Source organism: Nerophis lumbriciformis, linkage group LG09, assembly GCF_033978685.3.
Source record: "Nerophis lumbriciformis linkage group LG09, RoL_Nlum_v2.1, whole genome shotgun sequence".
NCBI lineage: Eukaryota > Metazoa > Chordata > Actinopteri > Syngnathiformes > Syngnathidae > Nerophis > Nerophis lumbriciformis.
The window spans coordinates 15,554,618-15,570,204 of NC_084556.2; the positions used below are offsets into that span (position 1 = coordinate 15,554,618).

The 15,587-nt window shown below is 39.6% G+C and overlaps 1 protein-coding gene across 2 annotated transcripts in view; it reads right to left on the reverse strand.

The window, feature by feature from the left end:
* Positions 1-1,620: 1,620 nt before the first annotated feature.
* cadm2a (cell adhesion molecule 2a) overlaps positions 1,621-15,587 on the reverse strand; it is a 619,370-nt gene continuing 605,403 nt past the window's right edge. For both annotated transcript variants that reach the window (XM_061962498.2, XM_072913795.1), the window contains 2 exons: positions 11,927-12,049; positions 1,621-9,266 (listed from right to left, as the gene is read on the reverse strand). In XM_061962498.2, coding sequence (XP_061818482.1) covers positions 9,148-9,266; positions 11,927-12,049 — 242 coding nt within the window. In that variant the 3' untranslated portion in view covers positions 1,621-9,147. The remainder of the gene's footprint in view (positions 9,267-11,926; positions 12,050-15,587) is intronic.

Below are 15,587 nucleotides of genomic sequence, written 5' to 3' on the forward strand. Positions count from 1 at the left end.
AAAAGTATGATCCCGAGATGAACAAGTTTAAGAACCCCTGCACTAAAGGAATAGTTACAATACACTCGACCACACAGTAATATTAAAAAAAAAAAAAAATGAATCAGGCAGATGTTTTTTTTGGCAACTATTTATTCAACAATTTAATTTCGTACATGAGAAGGAACCTCTAAATTAAATAGAATCATTCCCACAAAATGGGAGAGAAAACACACGCCTGGGTCATATATGGACGCGATCATGGCCGCTTGATATCATCATCATCATAACAATAAAAGTTGTGATTCCCACCAAGAAGAAGCTAAACTAACATGTTGCTGCACTTGCTGAAAATAAAGATTTTTTTGTCTCCACCTTCGTTTTTGTGACACTTTGATGACAGGCAGAAGGTTATTTCTGTGACTAGGAAGTGATTATATCCCCACATAGTTCTGTGCCACTTGAATAAAAAAAAAAAAAAGGCAAAATGAAAGAAATACATTCCTGAGATGCAGAAAACAAACTAGTGTGAGAACTACAAGATGTTGAAATAAAATGCTTAAAAAAAAAGACATTACGTGACATTAATTCAGATATGAAGGAATGTTAAGTAGATTGGGACCTTTATACTAGAACCATTTTTAATTTACTACAGTAGGTCAAAGCTTTTTAGTGTTTCTCCAATACCCCAGCAGGCACAAGACATTAAAACAAGGTTGAGAACTTGTTGAATTAGGTCCTGACGTTAAGCAACTCAAACATAATGTTAAAACAACATGCTTTTAGCTGACTTTTAGTCAATAATGGGTAGTGACGTTGATATGACCATTGAATTTTGGTCATTTCCCAATCAATATTCTACAATAGAGATGTCCGATAATGGTTTTTTGCCGATATCCGATATTCCGATATTGTCCAACTCTTTAATTACCGATACCAATATCAACCGATACCGATATCAACCGATATATGCAGTCGGGGAATTAACACATTATTATGCCTAATTTGGACAACCAGGTATGGTGAAGATAAGGTACTTTTAAAAAAATGAAATAAAATAAAATAAGATAAATAAATTAAAAACATTTTCTTGAATAAAAAAGAAAGTAAAACAATATAAAAACAGTTACATTGAAACTAGTAATTAATGAAAATGAGTAAAATTAACTGATAAAGGTTAGTACTATTAGTGGACCAGCAGCACGCACAATCAGTGCTTACGGACTGTATCCCTTGCAGACTGTATTCATATATATTGATATATAATGTAGGAACCAGAATATTAATAACAGAAAGAAATAACCCTTTTGTGTGAATGAGTGTGAATGAGTGTAAATGGGGGAGGGAGGTTTTTTGGGTTGGTGCACTAATTGTAAGTATATCTTGTGTTTTTTATGTTGATTTAATTTAAAAAAAACAAAAAAAAAACCATACCGATAATAAAAAAACGATACCGATAATTTCCAATATTACATTGTAACGCCGACATCTCTATTCTACAACACAAATATGTTGAAACAACATGCTTTTTGACAACGTTTTAATCAATGTCGGGGTTGTGATGTTGATTTGATCTTAGAAATATAGTCATTTTACAACCAACAACGTTGATCCACCATTGTCTCAATTTACAAATAAAGGACATGCACGTATCATCAACGTTGAATCAATGACTTAATGTGCCTGCTGGGAACGCACCAAAATAAAAGAACGGTCATGCTGCCAGCATGGGTCTGCTGTAAAGGCCATTTTTATGCGTTTTATTAGTACTCATCCAAACGGTGGCAACAGGTTTAAAGCTTAGTTTCGCAGAGAGCCCAGATGTGACACAGCTGCATCGTTTGCCGCTCGTCAGCCTGTTAAAATGACGAATGGTGCAGTGTTAAATATATATATAAAAAAAGAAGCAACAAATTAGCTCATCATTGTCAGGTCGGAGAGGATTATTTACACAAAGCCGTAGAAAGTGTGAGCGCGTTGCTCATAATTCTTATCATCCAATGCAAACTTGACCTGTTTTTTTTTTCCCCGTACAAAACTCAATTTTAGATGAGATTCTTCAAAACGAAGTGACTTTTAAGCATTATTTGTGGATGATACGCAAATTAAAACAACTTTAACAGCACGCAAAATAATCCTAGTGTAGAATTGCTTTTGTCAACTTTTTAATAAAGCAGCACATCCAAAAACCAAAATGTGCTTACTCAGCGTGTCCCGTCTCCAAAACCATCACTGCCAATAAACCCATGGAAGGTCAGTAGTCGTGAACAGGATTTTGAACCAACAACTGTGCCTTTTTTCTTTGCCAGCAATATTTCGACGCTGTCACCGTTCTGTAAAAAAAAAAGGTTGTTGTTGCCACGGCGACCCCATGTTATTAGAACATTTATGCAGGGGGTTTGGAATCGGAGACACATTCCTGGAAAAAGTTCCGCCTGTAAAATGGCAACAAAATCCCAGCGTGTGACCCTTCCTCGGCATCAAAGGATTCAACTGTGCTTTTTCTTTGGCTTTTTGTGCGACAATTATTCCAAAACCCAGCAGCATCCTCAACAAGGGGCGTGGAGGAATACAGCAAGAACGTTGTGTGGTGTCATCTTGGTCGCTTGTTAAGGTGGAACTTTGATTTCATATTTACATGGGTAAACTTATTTTTTATATTTAAAAAACAAACAAACATCTGAAATGGAAAAATGAGCCACGCAGCCAAGACTTAACCAGCTGAAGTTACGTTTTATTTCAACACATTTTATCCTAGTTAACTTACTTTTACACAAAGTGAAAAGTCTCCATCATTTCTCACTAAATAGTATTTAAACACCATTGTTACATTTGACTTAAAGACTGAGTGCTTTGCTTTCCTGTTTTTCCACTGGTTAACTTCTTTTTCCACTTGTAACATGTCTTAAATTGTAAAAGTGCTTCATCTGTTTTATTTAGGGGTGTCCCGATCCGATATAAATATCGATCCGACATCAGCAGTCCAGTTGTACAGTTAATATCTAAATGTCCTCCAATAATCACACAAGTTTGATCTTTCCTTGTATTCAGTGAAGTCGTTCACAAAAGGTGAACATGGTAGAATACAGACTACTAGGAGCTAGCAGCTACACAACAGCTAAGCGCACAAGCTAGACATACGTAATAAGTATTGTTGAGGCAAAATAAACAAGTATCATATAACTAGATCTATATTACTTACAGATACCAAGTCTCCAAGGAAGGAGCATATTAGAAAGTATCCAGTAACAAACGTGTCTGCATCATTCAATTTACTGTGTAATGACCTTAATCTAATGAATTATTGTGGCCACTAGCATAAATTAGGCATAAGGTTGTTGTTTTTCATACCTAAAGTAAGGTCCGGACAGGTTTATGCCTCATTCCTGTGAGAATCCTGTGTGTGACTGAAGCATTCAGGAGTGGGGGTTGGTGAAAATATCCAGGACTAGCTGCAGTGTGCCAGATAGCATCTGTGAGCAGATAAGACTGTATCATCCCGTTCTTTTTCGGATTTAACACGTCTGCATATTGAGGAAACACATTTTTCACTCACTGAAGATGAGGCAAAAAGTGTTTTGAGTAATTTTACTTAGTCAAACCTTTTTTAACGTTCCACACTACAAAACAATGAAAGTATATATGATTTGTGCTGATAAAAAATCGAATTAATACTCAAGGCTCCATTATCGGTATTGTATCGGAAGTGAATTTTTTTTTTTAACTTTTTACACTTGAAAGTAAACAAACATTTTTTAATTTGGATTGGTCACCGGAATATTGAATAATTTTTTAACAGGATATAGGACTCAAATAGACGTGACGTGGCATCACGCCGAGGTCATTCATAAGTGAAGATAATGCGTTTTATCAGGCTTAAAGTGTTTAACTTCTTTTTACGCTTGTACGTCTTGTTAAGAACGTTACTTTGCGCACCGCTCGCACGGCCGATAAGAACAGTTTTGTTTTTATTTGTAATATTGTATGGAGCCAGAACACGGCCAGCAAGATTTGGTATCAGGGGTAAAAAAAAAATTTACGTAGAAAAAGTTGTTTTGCCACCAAAACTAGTTTCGGCAACAAATAACAAAATATGATAATTTAGGTGGATGTTTTCGATGGCAATATCCATATTTTTGTACACTTCTTGTTTTTATGTGTTTCAAGTTTATATGTTTTTTTTATGGTTTTGTCTCTCTTTTTTTTTTAATCGGTTTCAAACTAAAGGCGGTGTTTTAGCGTGAGGGTCGGGGCTTATGGGGTGAGTTTTTCCTTGCCCTTATGTGGGCTCTGTCCCGAGGATGTCGTTGTGGCTTGTGCAGCCCTTTGAGACACTTGTGATTTAGGGCTATATAAATAAACATTGATTGATTGATTATAACAAGCTTACCCGGAAGCAGTTTTACTGGACTTGGGCATGCAAGTAAAACACCGTAGCCCCTCATGCTAAAACACTGCCTTTAGTTTGAAACCTAAACAAAAAAAAAAGAAACAAAGCCGTAAAAAATGAGAAGCAATCATGAAAACACTTTGAAACACACAAAAACAATAAGAGTGTACAGAAATATGAATACTGGCATGGAAAAGATCCACCAAAAATATTGTATTTTTTCAATGTTTGTATTCATTTGTTGCCAAAACTTGTTTTGGTGCCAATAAAACCATTTTTTTTTCCAAATCCAAATTTTACATGGCAGTGTTCTGGCTCCATAAAATTGGGACCAGCGTTTGAGAACCACGATGGGTCAAAGGTTTATGTTTTCACAACGGTAGCAAAAAAAACAAAAAAAAAACACTTTTTAAAAAGAAAACAAGCTTAAATAAAATGCTGAATTGTAACTGCGTGTGATTGTGTGGACGTAGCTGCTCCGTGACAAAGACATTAGTTTCTGACCGTATTTGCATAATGTGGGAAATTGGTCACCAAATTGGCGACAGCTGGGCGGACTGTTTCATTGCCCTTGGTAACAGTTGTCTCCATCTCAGCAGCATTAATATGCTGCTTGTCCAACGTCTTTCACGCTAAGTAGGCCAATGTCTCGCTAACTGACAACAACTTTGTCAACTTTTCTTATCTCCAACACTGAAGCGGCGCTCGGAAATTGTCAGCATGATGTGTTTATCAGAGTGTTGCCTTCCTGCCAGATATTTAGTGCATAATAAAAAGCCGCAAATTCTCTTCAATGAGTCAAACATTCAAAGGCCATTGTGTTTTCACCAACTTTAGTTCCCCCACACGTTATTTACAAGGTTTGTGCCCAAAACTCAACGTAAAAGATGGCTAAAGCATATGCAGTGACAAAAGAACATACTAGAAAAATAAAAAAAACAAATCAATTAACTTGCTAATATACAAATTCTAAAGATTTCAGGGGCGTCGGAGTTCAATAGCAACTTTCACAACCAACCACGTTTTTAGCAGACACAATACACAGCGGGGAGTTTGAAACCATTCAAAGTAAAATATTACATGTTTTTTGTCTCTTTTGTCATATTAGAAGCAAATATTTATCCCCCCCCCCTCCGTCCCATTTTTAAATAAAAGAACATTTCCCAAGGCAAATGAGTAGTTGGCAATGAAACACACTGACTTCATCATCTGCTTGTGCTTTTCACATCATTGTGTACCCATTAATAATGCTGGAAAATCAAGCTTCTGTGCTAATTGCACATTACTATATCCATGTTTGTATGAAAAGCAATGCAGTAAACTTGAGTATTTGGGGAAGGGCATCAGGCTCTGGATACGTTCAAATGTGAATATTTCAAATGAGTGCCACTGCGCCTGTGTGAACTCCACCAGATGTGCGGTTAGTTCATATAAGTCCCAACACCGGCATTGACATCACCCCATGTGCATGGAGCTCATATAAGTGGATGGAGTTCATACACTTAATGACTTGTCAGTTTCACCAAATGTGTCTGTCACCTGTATGAACTCCACCAAATGTGCAGTTAGTTCATTTAGGTCACAGCATTGGCCTTAACATCACCCCGTGTGCATGGACCTCATACAAGTGGATGGAGTTCATACACCTAATGACTTGTCAGTTTCACCAAATGTGTCTGTCAATCGTATGAACTCCACCAGATGTGCAGTTAGTTCATATAAGTCCCAGCACCGGCATTGACATCACCCCATGTGCATGAAGCTCATACCTGTAAGTTTCACCAATTGTGTCTGTCACCTGTATGAACTCCACCAGATGTGCAGTTAGTTCAAATAGGTCCCAGCACCGGCATTGACATCACCCCATGTGCCTGAAGCTCATACCTGTAAATTTCACCAATTGTGTCTGTCACCTGTATTAACTCCACAAGATATACATATAGGTCACAGCACCGGCATTAACATTCCCTCCATGTGCATGGACCTCATACAAGTGGATGGAGTTCATACACCTAATGACTTGTCAGTTTCACCAAATGTGTCTGTCACCCGTATGAACTCCACCAGATGTGCAGTTAGTTCATATAGGTCCCAGCACCGGCCTTAACATCACCCCGTGTGCATGGACCTCATACAAGTGGATGGAGTTCATACACCTAAAGACTTGTCAGTTTCACCAAATGTGTCTGTCACCCGTATGAACTCCACCAGATGTGCAGTTAGTTCATATAGGTCCCAGCACTGGCCTTAACATCACCTCGTGTGCATGGAGCTCATACAAGTGGATGGAGTTCATACACCTAAAGACTTGTCAGTTTCACCAAATGTGTCTGTCACCCGTATGAACTCCACCAGATGTGCAGTTAGTTCATATAGGTCCCAGCACCGGCATTAACATCACCCAATGTGCATGGAGCTCATACATATAATGACCTGTAAGTTTCACCAATTGTGTCTGTCACCTGTATGAACTCCACCAGATGTGCAGTTAGTTCATATAGGTCACAGCACCGGCATTCACATCACCCCATGTGCGTGGAGTTCATACAGCTAATAACCTGTAGGAGGTTCAACAAATTTGTCTGTCCCCTGTATGAACTCCACCAAATGTGCAGTGAGTTGCTATAGATCACCGTACCTGTACGAACATCACTGCATATGCATGGGGCTTACTCAAGTGGATGGAGTTCATATAACTGTAGTGACCTGCAAGACATTCACCAAATGAGTGTGATACATGTATGAGCTCCACCAAATGCGCATTGAGTTCCTGTATGAACACGGCCATATGTGCATGGAGCACATACAAACGGATGGCGTTCATACACACGGTGACCTGTATGTTTCACCAAATGTGTCTGTGCCCTGTATGAACTCCACCAAATGTGCAGTGAGTTGCTATAGATCACTGTACAAACATCACTGCGCATACATGGAGCTTACTCAAGTGGATGGAGTTCATACAACTGTAGTGACCTGCAAGACATTCACCAAATGCGTGTGGTACATGTATGAGCTCCACCAAATGCGCATAGAGTTACTGTATGAACACGGCCACATGCGCATGGAGCACATACAAACGGATGGCGTTCATACACCCGGTGAACTGTAAGAGTTTCACTAAATGTTTAATGTTAGCTGTATGAGCTCCACCAAATGCGCATTGAGTTCCTGTATGAACACGGCCACATGTGCATGGAGCACATACAAGCGGATGGAGTTCATACATCCGGTGACTTGAAAGAGTTTCACTAAATATTTCATGTTAGCTGTATGAGCTCCACCAAATGCGCATTGAGTTCACATGTGCACAGAGTTCATACACCCGGTGACCTGTAACAGTTTCACTAAATTTTTAATATTACCTGTATGAACTCCACCAAATGCACATTGTGTCCACGACACCTTTTATGAAGTCCACCACATGTGCGTGGCGTTTATTCAAGCATTCTGTCATGTATGAACTCCATGGAGTCAATATCGTGTAGATATAGAGTAATATGCATGAGGTTCATACAGGTGCGGGACATGCCTGAACTACCAAATACGCGTGGGATGTATACAAATAGTAAATGTGCAAGTGTTCATACACCGTATGAACTCCAGCAAATGTAGCGACACGTATGACCTCCCTGATGCCAACGTGAAGTAGTCACATGTGAACGCACGTTCTCTGCCCCTTTTTGCACGGCACGTGAGCATGACGGGGCCGGTACAAACTATACACCCGCTCGTTTGAAGCGCACATCAAAAAACATTTACAGAAAGAAAATGCATTTATCACAAAGTCCCTGTACATGTAACTAATGCACTCTTTTTGACACGTATTTCCTAAACTTATACTTCATGGGATTTGCTTTTTTTTTTGTTTTGTTTTTTTTCCCATTCCGACGTGAATGAATGTACTAACTTTAATACAATTTGTACATCAATCGGACCTGAAGCCATCGCGTGATAAACCAACTGCAGCAGGAGGACGCTGAGACAGGTATAATATACACATACAAAGATCGGTATAGTGGATTTAGAAAAACGCTTTTCTATTCGTCTCCACGGATGAAAGGTCTCGTCTAGCGTCATCGGATATATTTTTGGTGTGTATTCTCAGCTCTAGACAGAAGCGCACTACACCCCCGCCCCGCTAACTATACACTTATCTGACCAAGCTTGCTACACGAGTGTCACACAAAGCCTTCGTCTTATCTTACACAGCTCTGCGCTTTAATTACAAGTCTATTTCAAGAAGGGGAGTGGATGGTCTAAGAAGTGCCGTGTTTCAGCGTGGTGGATATCTGTAAGGCGTAAATAGCACAGATCATGGTTGCAATCCAAAGGAAAGGAAAAAGACCACAATGCCGTGAGCTAAGCGGTGAAAGGATCGTCCGTCTACAAAAGCATTTACATTGCGAGCGACTGATGCATGAAGGCAAGTTCAATGGCGTCTGTGTTTTTAGGCACCGTGTTGATGTGACGGGATGGGTGCTGATGTGTCCGGCTGGAACCTTTCGGGGGAGGGGGGTGTAAGCAGTCATGGTGGATTTACAGAGGGGTAAAAATAGTGTCGACTTCAGCAGCGGTGCCTGCAAAATGACCACAAAAAAAAAAAAAAAAAAAAAAAAAAAAACAGCTGCCGAAAGGAAGAAAAAAAAAAAAAAAGGTGTGACACGGAGGAGGGCAAACACGGGATGATCCTCTGTGTCTGTGCGCGGGCTGGTCGCAAGTTGGAGAAGAAAAAGACACAGAGGGGACGAGATGGCAAGGGTGGCGCCCTCTACAGTCTAGATGAAGTACTCCTTCTTTTCCTCGGCGTGCGCGTGGTTGCCCTCGGCGTTGATGATGGCCGTGTCGGCGTCGGGTGCGTCGTCCGCTCCTTTGGCCTCGTTTGTCAAATACGTTCCTGCGGGGGAAATATTTTTTTAAAATGTGTTTGACGACTTTTGAAAAGCATTTTAAAGGGGAAAATTATCATCCGGCCCTATGTAAGCGTCAATATATACCTTGATGTTGCAGAAAAAGAACCATATATTTATTTAACCGATTTCCGAACTCTAAATGGGTGAATTTTGGCGAATTAAACGCCTTTCTATTATTCGCTCTCGTCACATTGGGAAGCAATCCGTCCTTTTCTCACTTTCGTCGGTGTGTTGTCGGAGGGTGTAACAACACGAACAGGGACGGATTCAAGTTGCACCAGTGGCCCAAAGATGCGAAAGTGGCAAGAAATTGGACAGATCAGCTTTCAGGTAAAGAGAGCGGATGAGGGTTTGTCTACAGAATATATTAATTGATGAAAACTTTATTCATTACTCGCGGTTTTACGTAAATTATTATACATAAACTCTGTTTACCAATAATTTAGCTTAAAAACATTTATTTTTTTCAATCATTCGAGTACATTCGGGTAGTCTTGTGTAATGCAGTATTTTGTGTCTATTTAGGTATGGTTAACCTGAGTGCTGAAATCGTGGAAAAATATATGTTCTTAGTGCGCCTGAAATGGGCTGTCTGCACTCTCAAAGTGCATGTTGTTGCCAAATGTATTTCATATGCTGTAAACCTAGTTCATAGTTGTGAGTTTCCTTTAATGCCAAACAAACACATACCAATCGTTGGTTAGAAGGCGATCGCCGAATTTGTCCTCGCTTTCTCCCGTGTCGCTGGCTGTCGTGTCGTTTTCGTCGGTTTCGCTTGCATACGGTTCAAACCGATATGGCTCAATAGCTTCAGTTTCTTCTTCAATTCCGTTTTCGCTACCTGCCTCCACACTACAACCATCCGTTTCAATACATGCGTAATCTGTTGAATCGCTTAAGCCGCTGAAATCCGAGTCTGAATCCGAGCTAATGTCGCTATAGCTTGCTGTTCTATCCGCCATGTTTGTTTGTGTTGGCATCACTGTGTGACGTCACAGGAAAATGGACGGGTGTTTATAACGATGGTTAAAATCAGGCACTTTGAAGCTTTTTTAGGGATACTGCGTGATGGGTAAAATTTTGAAAAAAACTTTGAAAAATAAAATAAGCCACTGGGAACTGATTTTTAATGGTTTTAACCCTTCTGAAATTGTGATAATGTTCCCCTTTAAAGATAAAGTTGTCATGATCTCACATGACAGTTGGGAATTCATTTTTAGTTTCCTTAATTTGTTTAATTTCCTGTCCAGCACTCCTTATTTTGTTGACACTTCTTGTTTGCTTCCACCACTTCTCTTGTCTGAGCACTGGCTCCCTCACCTGTCCCTGGTTGCTAATCAGGATGCTTTTCATTCCAGCTCTGATCTCAGGACGGTGCTGGATCAGTTTGCATTGGTTTTCTTTGCACCAAAACCTGCTGCATAGCTTTCCCTATGCTTCCTTGTAATTCCCTACTGCACTATTTCTGTTTACCCAAGGTAAAGGGTTTTTACTTGCACTTTGCCTGCTGTCTCAGCATCCTGGGGTCACAACCAACACATAAGTGGGTTAACATGGCATCTCAACAAAACATACACCTTATACATCTCTTATGTATTTTATTTGTTAGCGGAAATATCTTTAAAAAACAACAACAAATGTGACCGAAGCATGGTACAACTGATAACAAGCATAAAAAAATAACGATTATGAAATGCCAGTTCAACAAGCAGCAAGTCATGTATTTGTATGGTGACAGAAAAAACACAATTACAAAAATACTAATTATTTAAAAAAAAAAAAAAAATTAAACAAAAGCGACAAATTCTTTTACAATTAAACATGTATCCTTGGGAAAAACAAATTATATTGTAAAACCTATTTTATACTTAGTTTCTTTTTGATTTTTGTGTTTACTAGTCGGGCAACTAAAATTTAACCAAGGAGGTTTATTTATTCTCCCCCCCCCAAAAAAAATAAAAAAGTGTGTGTGTGTGTATAAATTGGCTGTGCAATAATTAACCAACATATGCAATACAATTTTTAGGAGTATATTGCACATTTATTTATTAGCTAATGTAATAAATTATTTCCCATTTGAATATTTATTCATTTAAGTTAGCAAATGAATGAGCTATTCATCTAATTTCAGTCAGTTTGAATGGCTTAATATTCATTTATTGATTAAATTTTTTTATTACAATTAGTAGGTGAATGAGCGATTTATCTCATTTAAATGGCTTAGTGTTTATTTATTTTATCTTATTTATCTATTACAATTAACAATTGAGCGAGCCGTGCATCTAATTTAAACCATTTGATTGGCGTTATATTTATTGAATTTCTGCACCAACAAGTCCAGTATTTCAAAATATATAACAAAAAATTCTACACCCAATCTGAAAACCTGGTTGTTGAATGTTGTCAATGCACTTTGAGCAAAGGAATTTGAACAGCCAGTTCCCACTGGCCTTCAGGGATTCACTACAGCATAGTTCTTTCCTTTCTTTTTGTCCTTCACAGCAGATACTGCATATCTTTCTGCTGCCACCTGGGGATCAGGGGAGCACTGGGAATGTCTAATGGGACAAGCAAGCGGATGTGATCCGAGAAGGTCAGTGAGCCTTGAGAGACAGTAGGCGGCTGGTCCGCCGTGGGCTTTTACCTTTATGCCTGGCCAGGTATCTTCCCAGCACAATGATTAAACACAAGGTGACGAACACCACCACTGCCACCACCCCTCCGATCAAGGCGTGGTCCGTGCCGTGATGGCCCAAAGCGTTGGGATCTGTGGAGACGGAAGAGGAGGTTCTAATCAGCAAAACGAGGTAAAAGACACATGCAGTCTAGAGAAAAAAAGGGGAGTTAAATAGTTCTCTCATGGTATCATGGGAGATGCGAACCACGCGAGGTGAATAAATTATCACACATAAAATAAGGAGGACAATTATTGTATATTGCTTTGGTTCTTGATGAGGGTGTTGGAAAATGTGAAGTGTTAATGATCTTTGTGCAATAACCCATTAAAGCGGGGGTGTCATTTTAGCTCACAGGCCAGATGGAGGAGAATGGACTGGTAAAATCATGGCATGATAACTTTAAAATAAAGACAACTTAAGATTGTTTTTTTTTTGGTTTAAAAACAGAACAAGGACACTTTAATGTTGCGGTTAAAAGTATTGTATTGTTATACTTTCTGAAAAAATGTGATAATGTTCATCATAATAGGTGGAATTGAGCGTGGCGGAGTTTTAATATGCTCTCAATGGTGTTATTTTTTAATCTATCAGAAGAAGAAATGAGTAAGGATATTAATAAATTACAGGATTGTATTATTGTCATTTACTAATTGTCCTCAACTGATTTACTGTACATATGTAGTAGCATGGGGCAGCACGGTGGCAGAAGGGTTAGTGCGTCTGCCTCACAATACAAAGGTCCTGAGTAGTCGTGAGTTCAATCCCGGCCTTTCTGTGTGGAGTTTGCATGTTCTCCCCGTGACTGCGTGGGTTCCCTCCGGGTACTCCGGCTTCCTCCCACCTCCAAAGACATGCACCTGGGGATAGGCTGATTGGCAACACTAAATTGGCCCTAGTGTGTGAATTTGAGTGTGAAAGTTGTCTGTCTATTTGTGTTGGCCCTGCGATGAGGTGGTGACTTGTCCAGGGTGTACCCCGCCTTCCACCCGATCGTAGCTGAGATAGGCTCCAGCACCCAGAGCCGGCCCAAGGCATAAGCGTACTAAGCGCTTGCTTAGGGTCCCGCGGCCACCAGGGGGCCCCCAAAAGCAATTAACAAAAATTTCTTATTTTTTATTTTTTGCATGTACGAGTCTGACTGATGATTTCTAAATGATCAAAGATATATTATTGTACAAAAACACAATTTTAGGTGAACAGAGTGCTGCTGCTGATCTAGGCCTAGTGATTCTTCCTGCCTCTCTTTAAATGTAAAACTGCCTCTGCTGCACCTGTGACATTTGCCGCCCGCCGTGCAATGCCAGTGTGCACTGGGCATCAAAAGCGCAGATAGAGGCAAAACAATGTCACAAAAAAGGACATATCCTTCAGGTGCAGAAAAAAGGAAGAAGAAGAAAGTGGAAGAGGAGAAAAAATGCCATGATAAAGGTATGTTTGCATGACTTGGTAATAAAAAGTTTATCAAAGAGATTTGTAGCTGTAATTAGCTTTAGCTAGGTGACGTTAGCTAGCTAGCAATATGTTTTTAGCATCAGGTGCTAGCAATATGTTTTTAGCATCAGGTTACTAGTGAGATATGTTGTTTGCACAAATTGTTTGCAGCAGAGCACGGTAATTTATTTGAGTAAAATAAACATTATTTTTTACATCAACTCATAAGTTATGTGAAACTTCCCCAGGAGCATTGTTAAAATACTTTGGAGGCACAGAATCAGCCCAGAGCCAGTCCACATCCTCAGGCTCAACTGTGAGTGATGAATCAGGTGAGGAAAAGACTGTCACGGTATACATTTAATTTCTTAGTATAAACATTACACTTGAAGGGAAATTAATATAGTCAAAGTATCTCATTAATATGTGTGCCTATATGTATGTATGTATGTATTTCATCTTAGGTCCATCTCCATCCTCTACAGTGCTCTCTCACACACCTCCACCCTCTGTGCCCACTGTCCCCTCCATGTCTGAAACCACAGCTGATTTATCTAGTAAGTTAACTGCAAAACACCCTTTGTAATTGCTCATTGTACTGCAGAACATTCTGAGATTAATAATTATGTCCAACAGTGCAATTTAATGACCTTATAGGTCCTTCTTTTTTAGTCATTGTCTTTCTTTGGTCACTTCCTCAGCAACTTCCACCACAACGTCCCCTTCACACCATGGACCATCATCAGCTCCGCCAGTTGACCCAGCTGAGTGGCCTTCTTTCCTCTCAGATTCAGACAGGACTGAGCAGGTGATCAGAGGACCACTGTCTATTAAGGAGAACTTTTCATTCCCCAAACGGCATGATGGCCGAAGTTTTCATTATCATTATACCTACAGACAGCTAGTCAATGGAGAAAAAGTCAAGCGTAGCTGGCTGACTTATTCAAGAAGTAAAGATGCAGTCTATTGCTTTTGCTGCAAATTATTTTCCAAAAAGTCCTAAAAACTGGCAGCCGAGGGACAGCTGGATTGGGTCAACATAGGTGCACTGCTGAAACAGCATGAAAACAGTGAAGATCATTGTAGCAACATGGTGAAATGGAAGGAATTTCCCTTGCGTCTTTCAAAGGGGAAAACTATTGAGAATTTAACTTCAGTAGACTGCGCTCTCTTTGTACAAAGTAAACATTAAATATGAACAATTAACTAAAAATATAAACTAGTAATTAAAGACTAATATGTACAAGACTGATGAGACAAGATGACACTTTTACCGTAAATGCAAAGCTTTATCACTTGGACTGTTCAACCCCAGGCCACTCTTGTAGCTGAATGTTTTCTACATTTTAAGATTAGGAACCATATGTGGCACTCTGGACATCATTCGTTCATTCATTGGTATTATTTATGTTATAAACTGGGCCACCCCCATATCTTTATAAATGACATGTCATTTGTAAAGACATGCCAGGCTGACAATAGGATAATGTAAACAACACTGCCAGAGCCGCAATGAGTTTATAGTAGGTGTGTGAATGATCAATCAATATTATTGGCAGAAATAGAGGGCCCCAAAATCTAATTTTGCTTAGGGCCCCATGGAGGCTTGGGCCGGCACTGCCAGCACCCCCCGCGACCCCGAAGGGAATAAGCGGTAGAAAATGGATGTATAGATGTAGTAGCATCATCAACAAAACTTGTGAATTTGGACTCATTTCATTAATCACACACAACGTTGGAAGGGGATACATATTTCAGCATATTTGTGTGCGCCTAGAAAATGTGTCCCCAGTTTTAAGTACAGCACAAATATACAGATTATCAAAAGCATTTATTTGGGTATAAATGTCACAGGCAACATATATGACAATCAAGGCATGAACGTAAAAATCCACATTTTGTATACTGTCACTAATAAGCAGCGTAAGTACGTAGTGTCCAAACACGGCCCCTTCTAAAGTCATGCATGCTCTCGCGTCAGGAGATACAAATAATTGCTATTGCGACATTTAGTGGGCACATTTAGAACAGCAGTTTCTATCATTCAAAAATCTCGCGGCCCAGATAAAACCTGTTCGCGGGCCGTACGTTTGATACCCCTGTATTAAAGCAAAGGTGGCGTTGATTTTCTACAAAGTAGTTTGTTCAAGGTTAACCTACTCAGTGGCCTAGTGGTTAGAGTGTCTGCCCTGAGAT